We start from the raw sequence: 16,659 nt of genomic DNA on the forward strand, positions 1-16,659 counted from the left end.
GTGATGCTTTCTAAGGCCCACTTGACTTCACATTCTAGGATGTCTGGCTCTAGATGAGTGATCACGCCATTGTGATTATCCAGGTCGTGAAGATCTAACAGTTCTTCTGTGTATTCTTGCCACCTCTTCTTAATATCTTCTGCTTCTGTTAGGTCCATACCTTTTCTGTCCTTTATCGAGCCCATCTTTGCATGAAATATTCCCTTGGTATCTCTAATATTCTTGAAGAGATCTCTAGTCTTCCCCATTCTGTTGTTTTCCTCAATTGTAATTAGACACAAATAAAGAGAAAGTCAGTTAACTAAAATGTAGATGAAAAGAAAATACTCAGAGTATAACCTACAGAAGACTGGGGGAAAAAAAAAGAAATTTGAAGGGCATAGAACATAGCATGAAAAGGTCTGTCATAGGTCTAATAAGACCTTCCAGAAGGAGATAATGGAGAAAATGTGACTGAGGCATTATTTAAAGCGATAGATAATGGTTGAGAGGTTTCCAGATAGAACTAAAATTTTGGAAAACAATTGCATATAATTTGGTCTGGGAGAGAGAGTCATTAGATTTTAAGCATTCAGATGGGAAAAGGTAGCAGTATTGATTAACTTTATACTTTAAATGTTTGTGTACATTACTGGATCATCATTTTAAGAACAGAACTGGACCATGTGATTTCTATTTTAAAAGGGGGAAATGAGGGAAAGAATCAATAAAAAAATAAGGCTACTCCTCAAAAAGCTTAGGCAAAGAGAAAGTACAATACAGAATAGTTGATATGAATTCAAATGTACCAATAATATTAATATTATGCAACTCCCCAGTTAAAAAGTTAATATTGTAAGACAGGATAAAACCAAACCTAAAACCATAATTAAAACAAGAGTAAAATCCAGATAGGTTAAAGCTGTTTAGAAGAGTTGTTCCTTAAAACATAAAAATGTACATAGGTTAAAAGTTAAAGGATCAAAAATGATAAATCAGGCAAAATGAAAGTGGGTATAATATTAATAGAAAAAATGGACTTGGAAGACTTTTAAAGCACAAGTATTAGTGAAAGTGAGGAATTGCTACCTGTAAACAAGCTTCCTCTAATGGCTATCTATGGACTCTTCTTTTTGACTATATATGAAATATTTGCAAAAATTGAATGTGTGCTAGCCACTGAAACAGGTTTCAGTGAATTTCAAAGATTATGCATTCAGACCACATTCTCTAATTGTCACACAATTAATTTAGAAGTTTATAACAAAGTAGTAACTAAAAACATCTACACATTTGGAAATTATGTTGATTAATACCTTATGGTTGAAAGAAGAAATAATGAAAATGAAAACATGGGACAGTGCTAAAATAATATTTAGAGATAAATAAATAGTCATGTTATATTTAAAAAGAAGAAATTGAAAATAAATCTGGTAACTCTTTAACTGAAGAAATTAGAATAATGCAGTCAACCCAAAGATAGTAGAAGGAATAGAGTGATTAAGAGCAGAAATTAATGATCTTGAAAGCAAAGATACAGTAGAGAGGACCAACAGAACTGAAAAAAAAAATAATTTAGACAAACTTCTGGTAATGTAGAATTTAAAAATAGGTGTATAAATAAATTGGAAATAAAGAAGGAAATTGACAGATACAACCATTAGTTTTAATTATGAGAAAATGTTTTAAACATTTTCTGAAATAGAAAATTCCTGGAAAAATATGTATCACTAAAACAGGTTAAGAAATGAATAGAATATCTAGATCATTCCATACTTATTTTTAAAAATGGAATCAGTAGCTAAAAATCTTATTGTGAAAATAGCAAGCCAACATTCTGGTAATTCCAATCTTACACAAACTCACTCATGGAATAGAGAAGTATGCAATACTGTACAACTTATGAGGCTTAACTGAGGCGAGTGAAACCTTAGGAAGCTGGGATGAAAAGAGAAAAATTATAAAACAGTCTCTAATTTATGTAAAAAGACTGAAGCAAATGTTAGCAAAACAAATTCAACATTATACAAACAACTTTATTATGATTAAATTGGATTTAATACACAAAAGCACATTTGATTCAGTATTAGTAAAAACTTTGTTAATGTAGCTTACTATTTTAGCAGATTAAAGCAGAAAAAGTATAATTCAGAAAGATGCTGAAAAAGAATTCTACAAAACCCAGAAACCATTTATGATCAAAACTCTTCTGGAACAAGGAATAAAATTATTGGAACTTTCTTTAACCTGATACAGTGTATCTCTAAAAAATATATAGCAAAAATCATACTCACTGGTGAACTATTAAAAGCATTCCATTTAAAATTATGAGTAAGAGAAAGATGCTGGTATCACAGCATTATTTAACATTATACAGGCACTCCTAACCTGCAAAATAAGTTCCAACACATACTAACACAGATGAATAAGGAATTAAATAGAAGAAGCAAACTGTCATTATTTGCAGAAAATATAATTATTTAAGTAGAAATAAATTTAAATCTATAGAAAAATTATTAAAATGGACATAGAAATTTAGTAGGTGGTTAGATATAAGATTAATATCTGAGAAAATTAAACTTCTGTTTAATACCAATAAAGAATTAGAAAGTTCAGTTTCAAAAAAGATACAAATAGCTTCAGAATTACAGGGTACCTGGGAACAAATCTAGCAAATGTACAAATTTCATGTGGAAAATTTTTTTAAGTTTTATTGAAATAGAAAGATGGTAACAATGACCCTATATGCAGATGTATATAGAGACAAGATGGGAGACACAGATGTAAAGCGCAGACTTTTGGACTCTGGGAGAAGGCGAGGGTGGGATGACTTGAGAGAATAGCATTGAAACATGTATATTACCATATGTGAAACAGATCACCAGTCCAAGTTCGATGCATGGACCAGGGCAATCTCAGCCAATGCATTGGGACAACCCAGAGGGATGGGATGGAGAGGGAGGTGGCTGGTGGGGCTCGGGACAAGGGGACACATGTACACCCATGGATGATTCATGTCAATATATAGCAAAAACTACCACAATACTGTAAAGTAATTAGCCTCCAATTAAAATAAATAAATTTTTGAAAACGTCAATAAATGGAAAACAAATCATGTTCATGGATAGGAAGACTAAATTTTATAAAAATCTCAGTCTTCCTAATAGTCTTGCAAAGTTAGTCGGAACTCCCATTTGTCAAAAGTGATGACCAAGTTGAATTTACATATTATAAAGATGAGCAAAGGGTCTATGAACAGATAAGAGAGAATAATAGGTGGGTTTCGGTGCCAGATAAGAGGACTTATTATAAACCTGCACTGTATGCCCTGTTTGAGGATAGACAGCCTCAAGGATAAACAGATAAACAACTAGAACTGAATAGATAGTCCAGAAACAGACTTATACATATTTGGAAATCTAATTTATGACAAGGCTAGCATTGCAGATTATTGATGGGATAATTTATTAATAAAAAAGTGAATCCTCACACTACACACACAAATTAATTTTAGATCGTTTAATGACTTAGATGGCTCAGATGGTAAAAGGTCTGCCTGCAGTGTGGGAGACCTGGGTTCGACCCTGGGTTGGGAAGATACCCTGGAGAAGGCAATGGCAATCCACTCCAGAACTCTTGCCTGGTAAATCTCATGGACAGAGGAGCCTGGTGGGATATAGTCCATGGGGTTGCAAAGAGTCAGACACAACTAAATGATTTCACTTTCATTAATGACTTAGATGTGAAATTCAAAGCCGTGGAGGTTTAGAAGATAATATGAGACTGTCTCAATGACTGTATTACTAAAAGCTTTCTTAAGGAAGACCCAAAAAGGTTAGAATATAAATGAGAATAATCGATTAGTTTGATTACATAAAAAGTAAGAACTTCTGTTATTCAAAAGACATTATAAAGGATTCAACAGAGCCTTGATCAAGGTGATGAACTCAAATACCTAGTGCATTTGATTAATGAATTTGATACTTGTGCAACTAGAAAATAGTATAGGAACAAATAGCTAATAAATACATAGAAAATGAAGGAAATGCATACACACATTCCACACAAAGATCTTATCAGTACAGAGAGACAAAGGAAAAATAATATTGTGTGCTATATTGCTTATCTTTTACTAACATTTACATGACTATATAATAAAAATTGTGTGATATAATTGCATTGGGAAGATGGGTGCATGAAAAGTGTGTCAGTGTTTGTGGAAAAGAGCTAAATAATATGTCATAACTAAAAACTGTCAGACTTTTGGTTTGGTAGATGAGCTAATTGTATAGTATCAACATTAATTTTATGATTGTGACTAATTGTACTACAGTTATATAAAATATTAACATTAGGGAAAGCTAGGTGAAGGGCATATGAGGACTTTGGCTATATATGCGACTTTCTGTAAGTGTAGTATTAATTCATTATAAAAAGTTTAAAAAGTCAGTTAATTAGCCATCTGTATGTCTTTGGAGAAACGTCTGTTTAGGTGGGTGGGGTGAATTGAGAAAGTAGCATTGAAACATAAATTCAGTTCAGTTCAGTTCAGTCGCTCAGTCATGTCCGACTCTTTGCGACCCTGTGAATCGCAGCACTCCAGGCTTCCTTGTCCATCACCAATTCCCGGAGTTTACCCAAACTCATGTCCATTGAGTCGATGATGCCATCCAACAATCTCTTCCTCCGTCGTCCCCTTCTCCTCCTTCCCCCAATCCCCCCCAGCATCAGAGTCTTTTCCAATGAGTCAACTCTTCGCATGAGGTGGCCAAAGTATTGGAGTTGCAGCTTTGACATCAGTCCTTCCAATGATCACCCAGGACCGATCTCCTTTCGGATGGACTGGTTGGATCTCCTTGCAGTCCAAGGGACTCCCAAGAGTCTTTTCCAACACCACAGTTCAAAAGCATCAATCCTTCAGCGCTCAGCTTTCTTCACAGTCCAACTCTCACATCCATATGTGACCACTGGAAAAACTATAGCCTTGACTAGACGGACCTTTGTTGGCAAAGTAATGTCTCTGCTTTTTAATATACTGTCTAGGTTGGTCATAACTTTCCTTCCAAGGAGTAAGCGTCTTTTAATTTCATGGCTGCAGTCACCATTTGCAGTGATTTTGGAGCCCCCCAAAATAAAGTCTGACACTTTCTACTGTTTCCCCATCTATTTCCCATGAAGTGATGGGACCAGACACCATGATCTTAGTTTTCTGAATGTTGAGCTTTAAGCCAACTTTTTCACTCTCTTCTTTCACTTTCATCAAGAGGCTTTTTAGTTCGTCTTCACTTTCTGCCATAAGGGTGGTGTTGTCTGCATATCTGAGGTTATTGATATTTCTCCCATCAATCTTGATTCCAGCTGATGCTTCTTCCAGCCCAGCATTTCTCATGATGTACTCTGCATGTAAGTTAAATAAGCAGGGTGACAATATACAGTCTCGATGTACTCCTTTTCCTGTTTGGAACCAGTCTGTTGTTCCATGTCCAGTTTTAACTGTTGCTTCCTGACCTGCATGTAGGTTTCTCAAGAGGCAGGTCAGGTGGTCTGGTATTCCTATCTGTTTCAGAATTTTCCACAGTTTATTGTGATCCACACAATCAAAGGCTTTGGCATAGTCAATAAAGCAGAAACAGATGTTTTTCTGGAACTCTCCTGCTTTTTCGATGATCCAGTGGATGTTGGCAATTTGATCTCTGGTTCCTCTGCCTTTTCTAAAACCAGCTTGAACATCTGGACTTTCATGGTTCACATACTGCTGAAGCCTGGCTTGGAGAATTTTGAGCATTACTTTACTAGCATGTGAGATGAGTGCAATTGTGCAGTAGTTTGAGCATTCTTTGGCATTGCCTTTCTTTGGGATTGGAATGAAAACTGATGTTTTCCAGTCCTGTGGCCACTGCTGAGTTTTTCAAATTTGCTGGCATATTGAGTGCAGCACTTTCATAGCATCATCTTTCAGGATTTGAAACAGCTCAACTGGAATTCCATCCCCTCCACTAGCTTTGTTCGTAGTGATGCTTCTAAGGCCCACTTGACTTCACATTCTAGGATGTCTGGCTCTAGGTGAGTGATCACATCTTCATGATTATCTTGAATATCATGAAGATCTTTTTTGTACAGTTCTCCTGTGTATTCTTGCCACCTCTTCTTAATATCTTCTGCTTCTGTTAGGTCCATACCATTTCTGTCTTTATCGAGCCTATCTTTGCATGAAATGTTCCCTTGGTATCTCTAATTTTCTTGATGAACTCTCTAGTCTTTCCTATTCTGCTGTTTTCCTCGGTTTCCTTGCATTGATTGCTGAGGAAGTCTTTCTTATCTCTTTGCTATTCTTTGGAACTCTGCATTCAGATGCTTATATCTTTCCTCTTCTCCTTTGCTTTTCACTTCTCTTCTTTTCACAGCTATTTGTAAGGCCTCCCCAGACAGCCATTTTGCTTTTTTGCATTTCTTTTCCATGGGGATGGTCTTGATCCCTGTCTTCTGTACAGTGTCATGAACCTCCGTCCATAGTTCATCAGGCACTCTGTCCATCAGATCTAGGCCCTTAAATCTATTTCTCACTTCCACTGTATAATCATAAGGGATTTGATTTAGGTCATACCTGAGTGGTCTAGTGGTTTTCCCTACTTTCTTCAGCTTAAGTGTGAATTTGGCGATAAGGAGTTCATGATCTGAGCCACGGTCAGCTCCCGGTCTTGTGTTTGCTGACTGTATGGAGCTTCTCCATATTTGGCTGCAAAGAATATAATCTCTGATTTCAGTGTTGACCATCTGGTGATGATATGTGTAGAGTCTTCTCCTGTGTTGTTGGAAGAGGATGTTTGCTATGACCAGTGCATTTTCTTGGCAAAACTCTATTAGCCTTTGCCCTGCTTCATTTTGTACTCCAAGGCCAAATTTGCCTGTTACTCCAGGTGTTTCTTGACTTCCTACTTTTGCATTCCAGTCCCCTATAATGAAAAGGACATCTTTTTTGGGTGTTAGTTCTAAAAGGTCTTGTACGTCTCCGTAGAACCGTTCACCTTCAGCTTCTTCAGCGTTACTGGTTGGGGCATAGGCTTGGATTACCATGATATTGAATAGTTTGCCTTGGAAACGAACAGGGATCATTCTGTCATTTTTAAGATTGCATCCAAGTACTGCATTTCGGACTCTTGTTGACTGTGATGGCTACTCCGTTTCTTCTAAGGGATTCCTGCCCACAGTAGTAGATATAATGGTCATCTGAGTTAAATTCACTCATTCCAGTCCATTTTAATTCACTGATTCCTAGAATGTCGACGTTCACTCTTGCCATCTCCTGTTTGACCACTTCCAATTTGCCTTGATTCATGGACCTAACATTCCAGTTCCTATGCAGTATTGCTCTTTATAGCATCAGACCTTGCCCCTATCACCAGTCACATCACAACTGGGTATTGTTTTTGCTTTGGCTCCATCCCTTCATTCTTTTTGGAGTTATTTCTCTACTGATCTCCAGTAGCATATTGGACACTTACTGACCTGGGAAGTTCCTCTTTCAGTATCCTATCATATTGCCTTTTCATACTGTTCATGTGGTTCTCAAGGCAAGAATACTTAAGTGGTTTGCCATTCCGTTCTCCAGTGGACCACGTTTTGTCAGACCTCTCCACCATGACCCGTCCGTTTTGGGTGGCCCCGCACGGCATGGCTTGGTTTCATTGAGTTAGACAAGGCTGTGGTCCTAGTGTGATCAGATTGGTTGTTTTCTGTGATTATGGTTTCAGTGTGTCTGCCCTCTGATGCCCTCTCGCAACACCTACCGTCTTATGTGGGTTTCTCTTACCTTGGACGTGGGGTATGTCTGGATGGCGGCTCCAGCAAAGCGCAGCTGCTGCCAGTGGGTATTCACTATATGATGCAGAGACTTCTTACCCGGTGCTCTGTGGCAGCCTGGAGCGGGTGGGGTCGGTTGGGAGATGGAAGGGAGGTTCAAGAGGGAGGGGACATATGTATACCTATGGCTGATCCATGCTGATATACGGCAGAAACCAACACATGTTGTAAAGCAATTATCCTCTGATTAAAAATAAATAATATAAATCAGAAAACAAGAAACAGCAACAACAAAAAAGTCAGTTAAGAGTTCTTGGCTCTGGAGAGTAAAAAATAGGAGTGGGTTGGGGATTATTGACATTTAGTAATAATTTTTATTGTACTACTTGAGTGTTTAATCATTATGCCTATGTTATTGAAGAAAATAGAAAGTAGAACAAAGTCCAAAGCAGAATGAAGGAAAGTGGTTACTCTGAAAATTTAACTTGGATGTTTTGGAAAAAATTGATGAAGTTATGTGGAAAAGAGTCCTATTACCAAATTAGCTATGGGGAAGATTGAGCTTGTTAGTTTAGTCAGAAGTTATAGAGGGAAAGCATAAAGAAATATATGCATTCTTAAAGATTTAATTTGGAACAGTAAAACGCATTCTTATTCACCAGTCTTTTAATAAAGGGTCATAGTTTTTTCTTTGTGTGAAGTGAAAGTCGCTTAGTCGTGTCCAACTCCTTGTGACCCCATGGTCTATTCAGTTCATGGAATTCTCCAGGCCAGAATACTGGAGTGGGTAGCCTTTCCCTTCTCCAGGGGATCTTCCCAACCCAGGGATCGAACCCAGGTCTCCCATATTGCAGGCAGATTCTTTACCAGCTGAGCTATCAGGGAAGCCCTTTTCTTTGTGTAGGGATCCAATGAATAGAGTTGAGTTCAGTAACGGATTTCTTATATAAACCATGCCTATATGTTTTATACATTATTTTAAATTTGAACCTCTTTAAAGAAGAGAAAGAACTGAAGAATATATGATAAAATCTGAAAATGTATTCCTGCTAGATTTTTATGATTTTGTCCTAAACTTTTAGCCCTGTATTTGTCTAAGTTATCTAAGGTAAGAGGGCTTTTTATGTACTTTGTTATGGTAAAGAAGTAGGATATGGTAAGCGAAAATGACTGGAGGCATGACTGCACAGATAGTTTGATAAAAGAAGCTATATTTTATAATAGTCTTTTGCCACATGAAGTATATTTTCTTTGTTTTGTTGTGAGCATAAGTAGTACATTGCTTTTTATCTTGAGATTAATACAATTTCTTGTCTCAGATTAGAGAGTCATTTTTTTTTCCTTTCTTTTCTTGTGGTAAAAACCACATAGCTTAAAATTTACCCTGTTAACCATCTTTAAGTGTACATTGTTCAGTCACTCAGTTGTGTCCGATTCTTTGCAACCCTATGGACTCCAGGTTTCCCTGTCCGTCTTCATGTACCGGAGCTTGCTCAAACTCATTCCATTGAGTCGGTGATGCCATCCAGCCATCTCGTCCTCTGTCGTCCCCTACTCCTCCTGCCTTCAATCTTTCCCAGCGTCAGGGTCTTTTCCAGTGAGTCAGCTCTTTGCATCAGGTGGCCAAAGTATTGGAGCTTTAGCTTCAGCATCCGTCCTTCTAATGAATATTCAGGACTGATTTCCTTTAGGATGGACTGGTTGGATCTCCTTGCAGTCCAAGGGATTCTCGAGAGTCTTCTCCAACACCACAGTTAAGTGGTATTAAATACATTTATAATATTGTTCAACCATCACCTCCAACTATCTCCATAGTTCTTTTCATCTTGGAAAACTGAAACACTCTGCCCATTAAACAGTAGCTCTTTATTGCCACTTCCCCATGCTTTTGTCAACCATCATTCTACTTTCTGTCATTTTGACTACTTTCAGTATCTCGTTTAGGAGGAATCATACAGTATTTCTCTTTTTCTTTTTTGTGGATAACTTACTTTACTCAGGATAACGTTCTCATGGTTCATCCTTGTTGTAGCATATGTCAGAATTCTCTTCCCTTTTTGAGGCTGAATAATATTCCATTGTATATCTATACCACATTTAGCTTATCCATTCATTCATTAATGGGCACTTGGTTTGTTTCCACATTTTAACTATTGTGAGTACTGTTGCTATGAACACGAGTGTACAAAAGTCTCTTCAGGGAATTGAGGCCCTGCTTTCAATTCTTTTTGGGTATATACTAAGAAGTAGAATTGCTGGATTGTATGGTAATTCTATTTGAATTTTTTGAGGAACTCATATTATTTTCTGTAGCATTTCCATTTTACATTCTTGTGAGTAGTGCACATGGGTTCCCATTTGTCTATATTCTTGCCAATTGTTGTTATTTCCTGTAGGTTTTTATTTTTTATATTTTGGTGGCAGCTATCCTAATACTGTGAGGTGATCACTCATTGTAATTTTGATTCACATTTTAATAACAATCAGTGATATTGAATATTTTTTCATCTGCTTATTGGCCATTTGTATATCTTCCTTGAAAAAAATGTCTATTCACTTCCTTTGCCCTTTTTTGAATTTTGTTGTTTTATTGAGTTTAAAGAATTTTCTCTATATTCTGGGTATTAATATCTATAAAATAAATGATTTACAAATATTTTCTCCCATTTTGTGGACTGCCTTTTCACCCTGTTGATATTGTCTCCTGATGCACAACATTTACAAACTTTCATGAACTCCGGTTTGTCTGTTATTACTTTTGCTGCCCTTGTTTGGTGTGTTATCCAAGAAAGCCTCATCAAATCCAATGGCGTGAAACTCTTGCCCTGTGTGTTATAAGAGCTTTATAATTAATAGCTCTTCCATTTAGGGCTTTGATCCATTTTGAGTTTATTTTTTATGTTAGGTAAAGATCCAACTTCATTCTTTTGCATTTGAATATCCAATTTTCCCAGCTTTTCCCCCATTGAATAATTTTGGCCTCTTTGTGAAAAAATCATTTAAGTGAGAGTATATTTCTGGGATCTCTAGTCTATTTCTATTCCATTGGCTTATATGTCTGCTTTTATGCCAGTACACCACTGTTTTGATTGCTGTAGCTGTGCAGTAAGTTTTGAAATAAGTAAGTATGAGTCCTCAAGCTCTGTTCTTCTTTTTCAAGATTGATTTTCATATTGAGGATCCCTTGAGATTCCATCTGAATATTAGGATGGATTTATTTCTGCAAAAAATGTTAACAGCATTTTGATAGGGATTGCATTGAATCTGTAGGTGACTTTGGGTAGTATTGCCATCTTAATGTTAAGTCTTCCAGCTGATGAACATGGGATGTGTTTTTTATTTTTGTCTTCTTTAAATCCTTTCAGCAATATTTTATAGTTTTAATTTTATAAATCTTTTATCTCCTTGATTAAGTTAATTCCAGAGTATTTATTTTTTTTGATGCTATTTTAAATGGGATTTTCATAATTTCCTTTTTAGATTGTTCATGTGTATAAGAAATAAACTGATTTTTTATGTTTGTATCTTCTACTAGATTTACTTATTAGCTCCAACAGTTTTCTTTGTGGAATCTTTAGGGTCTTGTATGTAAGATCATAATATCTGTGAAACGAGGAAACTTTACTTCCTCCTTTGCAATTTGGATGCTGTTTATTTCTTTGTCTTGCCTCATTGCTGTGGCTGTAACTTTCAGTATTATGTTGAGTAGAAGTGGCAAAAGTGGGCATCTTTGTTTTACTCATGATCCTAGAGGAGAAACATTCAGTCTTTTATTATTGAGTACTATGTTGCTTTGGGTTTTTCACATTTGGCTTGTATTATGTTGAGATTTGAAGTAAGAGATTGATGGACAAAATTACTTATTGAGGCTATTTTTTACAACACTTGAAAATTATAGATGAAGTGTTTCTGAAACTATATCCCCCCTGTTTTTAGATGTTGCATCTATTGGGTGTGTTAGTTGTATGCTTGGTATGATGTTTAAACTGTTGCAGATTGAGGTGTAAATTAATTTAAGAGTAGCAATATGAGTAGCTTTGTTGTTTTTCAGTTGCTAAGTCCTGTCTGACTCTTCAGGACCCCATGAACTGCAGCACACCAGGCTTCCCTGTCCGTCACTCTCTCCTAGAGTTTGCTCAGCCTCATGTCCATTGAGTCAATGATGCCATCCAGCTGTCTCATCCTGGCACCTCATTCTTCTCCTGCCCTCAATCTTTCCCAACATCAGTGTATTTTCTAATGAGTTAGCTCTTCACATCAAGTGGCCAAAGTATTGGAGCTTCATCTTCAGCATCAGTCCTTCCAGTGAATAATCAGGGTTGATTTCCTTTAACATTGACTGGTTTGATCATGGAGTCCAAAGGACCCTCAAGAGTATTCTCCAGCACCAGAGTTGAAAGTATCAATTCTTTGGCGCTCAGTGTTCTTTATGGTCCAACTCACATCCATTCATGACTACTGGAAAAACCATAGCTTTGATTATACAGACCTTTGTTGGCAAAGTGATGTCTCTGCTTTTTAATACACTGTCTAGGTTTGTCATAGCTTTTCTCCCAATAGCTTAGTTATATTTTTGACACTGTTTGATGATTATGTTTATATATAGTGACTTACTCTTCTCAAAGATGGTTTTTTCTATTTCAGGCAACTTAATGCGGCCTCTTTTGAATTATGGTATTGCTTGGTGAGCATTTTTTTTTTTTTTACTTTATTTTAGTTTTCAGAGTAATATTGATTACCTTGTGTAATTTAGTTGTATTTTTGGTTTCCTTCTGCAGTATGTCCATGGGCTTCCTGGTTGAAGAGACTGCCCCCCTTGTTTGGAGAGGTCTTATGGTAATGTCAGCCATTGAGAAACTATTGAGGCAGGTAATACAGTTGCTTTAAGTAGAATTTTATTATGGGTACACTGTGGTAAATATTTGCTGATGGAAGGGTCATTAAAGTTTCCAGTCATGTTTGAGATGTTTTGCAAAAGAATCCAGTTGATAGACTGAATTTATGATGAGTTATGTGGCGCCAAGACCAAATTCCACTGTCATGTGATTGAATCTTTCCCATTACTTATTAGTACTAATGTCTAATGTCTTATTTTATATTGTTCTGTTTCTCTTTTTAGACTCTGTTGAGTCTGCAGTACTATGAGGATGTCTATTTTATAAGTAATCTGCCTTCTTTAGATTTATGGTTAATTTCATTGTGACCAATATTGAGTTATAAAGGCATTGTAGAAGTTCCTCAAATGTAGAAAAAATTATTTAAACCACCGTGTTTATGATTTAAAATTGCTTCAGAAGAAAATGAAATTTTATTTTACTCTGAGTACATATGGCTATATATTTATATATATAGTATCTGTCCAGTCAACTTTAATTTATCCTTAAGGAAGAGAACATTTGATTGGATAATCTAAAAATATCAGATGGGCTCTATGTTATTTATAGAAATAAATTTCATTTTTTTCTTAGTTTCTGTACATGTATAGTTAATTATCTTCTAGGTTATAAGTACTACGCATTTTCTCCACTGACTCACAACAGTTACCCCTTATTTATTCACATTTTACTTTAGGTCAGGTACCATGCCATAGACTGACAGTTCTAATCATAGATACTCCTATATTCAATTCCAGTTGTTAAAGTAAGTGGGTATTTCTTGAACTCTGAAACTCTTCTTTTTCCCCTGTAAGGTCTTGTCTTATTTATCTGCTGCTTGAGTTCTGATAAATTTGCTTTTTGACCTTTGTTCCCAGAATCTTTCTGTTTTCCCAGCACATTTAAACCTCTTGGCTACATTTCTTTCTCTTTTACACTCAGATCCCATAGTTGGTTATTTCAGTTATACTCCTAACAACATCCTGTCCATTCTGTGATCTTGACCTTTATTTTCGTGGTAAACCAGCCTTTTTTTTTCCTTTAAGGAAATTTTAAAACAATCTTTATTCAGTTTATAATTAGAGTCAATGAAAATTTGAAAACACAGAAGGAGGATTCTGATTTAAATATTGTTGACTGAAAAAAAGTACAACCTATAAGTTGAAAATTATGTTTTATTAAGTCCGAGGACTTAATCCTTGGATGCAGTCTCTCAGATAACTCTAAGAGACTGCTTCGAAGTGGTAAGAGAGGAACCAGGATATATGAGGTTTTGCAGCAAAGTTTTCTAGGTAGTCAGAACATCAAAAGATTACCGTTAGTTTGGGGAGAATGGATACATGTATACGTATGGCTTAGTTCCTTTGGTGTCCACCTGAAACTCTTAAAACATTGTTAATTGGCTATACTCCAGTATAAAATACAAAAGTTTTGTTGTTTTTAAATTACTGTTACTAAAGAAGACCACATATCTCAAGTTAAGGAATTTAGTGCTTGTTTATGTGCAGGAAGATGCAAGAGTTTGGCTCACTGAAATCATTCCTCAGTTATCTGGGCCCTCAGCTATCTGGGACCAGTATCCTGTGCTTTCTCCTTCTGAGCTTGCTCTCAGGATGCACCATCGGGGTGGCTGCAGCAGCTGACAGACTGCTAGATGACAGGCATCCTGTTTCTATCCTAAGTTCCCTCAGGGCTAGCTGTCAGGGAGGCTACAATGCATTGGCTTGATGGCTGCAAATCCTTTGTTTACTGATGTGGCAGGCAACATTTTTTCATCCTCATTATTAGTTTTCCCCCTCCTGTGTTAGGGTTAGAATTCCCAACAGGAAATGATTCAGAATTCCTCCTAAGGCTTTATGGCTGGCCACAAGAAGGTGGAAATTCTTCCACTTTCCACAGTAATCAGACACTTAGAGATTCAAGTCTGTGAGAAGAGACACAGAAATGCAGGCCAAAGGTTGGTGTTCTGAGGAGCATGCTTTGTGAAAATGGAGTAGCTGGTTAGACGCTCTGCGGGCTTCCCCTAATGGCTCAGCAGGTGAAGAACCTGCCTGCAATGCAGGAGACGCAGGAGACTCAGGTTCGATCACTGGGTTGGGAAGATCCTCTTGAAAAGAAAATGGCAACCACTCCAGTATTCTTACCTGAAAAATCTCATGGACAGAGGAGCCTGGAGGGCTACAGTCAGCAACAAATTTCCTTTGTTTCTTGATGCTCTGTAAAGCAGTGGATTGTGGAGGGTACCTGGTTCATTGGCCAATTTAAAAAAAATTGAATATAACACATGTACAGAATATAACACGTATACATGTACATAGGGGTCCAGATAGATAGATTATCCCAAAGAGAAAATACCTTTATACTTATCACTTAGGACAAAATAAACAGAATACCAGTGTTTCAGATGCTTTTCTCCTATCTCATCCCAGATACTAATTTGTGGGGAGATGATAAGTACTTGTAGTCAGTTTGCCATCTTGAGCTAAAATCTGTTTTAAAAGTTCTTTTTCCTTTCTTTCAATGTTTTACTGAGTTAAGCTTACAGAGATAGTAGGATGCACGTATCTTATATATGGAGTTCAATGATTTTGATAAACATATATAACTATGTAACCACATTGCAGTCAAGATAGAGAACATTTTTATCCCCCTCTAGAAGGTTTCCTTGGGCTCCCTTAGGCCATCACTGTTGTGATTTCTGTCACTCTAAGTGAGTTTTGTGTGTTCTTATACTTCATATAAAGGGAACCTTAATGTATAATTCCTTTTTGCATCTCATTTGTTTTTCTTAGTCTAAAGCTTTTAAAATCATCCTGGTTGCATGTATTAGTAGCTGAGTCCTTTTTATTGCTGAGTAGTAATTCCTTTGCATGAATATAACCCAATTTTATTTATTTATTTTTCTGATGATAAACAATTGTGTAGTCTCCAGTTTTGGGCTATTATGAATAATGCTACTGTACATACTTGTACAGGTATTCATAAAGGTTCCAGTTGTTTCACATCTTTTTTTTGTGTGTGTTATCATTCTCTTCACTGGTGGCTGTAAAAATGATGTCTTCTGATGGTTTCAGTTTGTGCTTTCCTGATGGTCAGTGATGTTAAGCCCCTTTTCATGTGCATGTTAGATATTGCTGTATCTTCTTTCATAAAGTGTATGTTCAAGTCCTTCACTTTTTTTGGCTCTTTTCTCTTCTTGTAATTGAGTATTCTGGCTGTGAGTCCATTGTCAGATACATATATTGGGAATATTTCTCCCAGACTGTGTCTTGCCTTTTGATGAGCTGAAGTTTTAAATTTTCATGAAATCCAATTTATCAAAAAATTATGTTTAATGCTTAGTGCTCTTTGTGTCCTCTGTAGGAAATCTTTGCCTGTCTACCCCAAGGTTGTAAAGATATTCCTGCATATTTCTTTTATCTTAAAACTTATAGGTCTGGCTTGTATATATTGAATTAATTTTCGTGTGTAAAGTGAGATAATGATCAAGGTTTATATTTTTCGTTGTTGTGTGATTACAGGAAATACATTTATTCTTTGTCCTTTGGTCCTGACACAAAGCTCCCCAAACCCTTGGAATTTCCTGAGTGGTAGATTTGTCCTTTGTCATTCATAAGGAGTCCCTTTTTGAGCGCACTGGTTCATGCTAGGGAGATGACTTAGGGTGGAATCTCTAGATAGCCTCAGATGGGACTGGTCACCAGAAGACCAAGTACTTAGAGAGGCAGAATTTTCCACCTCACCTGCCTACCTCTGGGAAGGGGATGTGGGGTGGACTGCAGATTAAACGCTATGGAAACTCTTGAACAAGATTCGATGAGCTTCTGGGTTGTAAAACACAACCATGGGTAGGTTGTGTACCCTAGCTCCATAGGGACAGAAGCTCCTGTGCTCAGAGCCCTTCTGAACCTTGCTATGTGTACTTACCACCTCTTCATCTGCCCTTTCATCTGTATCCTATATCCTTTATAATAAACTGGGAAATGTAGGTAAACATTTCTCTGAG

At 36.7% G+C, this 16,659-nt stretch overlaps 1 protein-coding gene across 1 annotated transcript in view; it reads left to right on the plus strand.

The window, feature by feature from the left end:
• Window positions 1-16,659, plus strand: part of NUBPL (NUBP iron-sulfur cluster assembly factor, mitochondrial) — a 227,004-nt gene that overhangs the window by 82,294 nt on the left and 128,051 nt on the right. Inside the window, exons 5-6 of the mRNA XM_052659947.1 lie at window positions 12,424-12,463; window positions 12,558-12,648. Coding sequence (XP_052515907.1) covers window positions 12,424-12,463; window positions 12,558-12,648 — 131 coding nt within the window. The remainder of the gene's footprint in view (window positions 1-12,423; window positions 12,464-12,557; window positions 12,649-16,659) is intronic.

Source organism: Budorcas taxicolor, chromosome 21 (genome assembly GCF_023091745.1).
Source record: "Budorcas taxicolor isolate Tak-1 chromosome 21, Takin1.1, whole genome shotgun sequence".
Classification (NCBI taxonomy): domain Eukaryota; kingdom Metazoa; phylum Chordata; class Mammalia; order Artiodactyla; family Bovidae; genus Budorcas; species Budorcas taxicolor.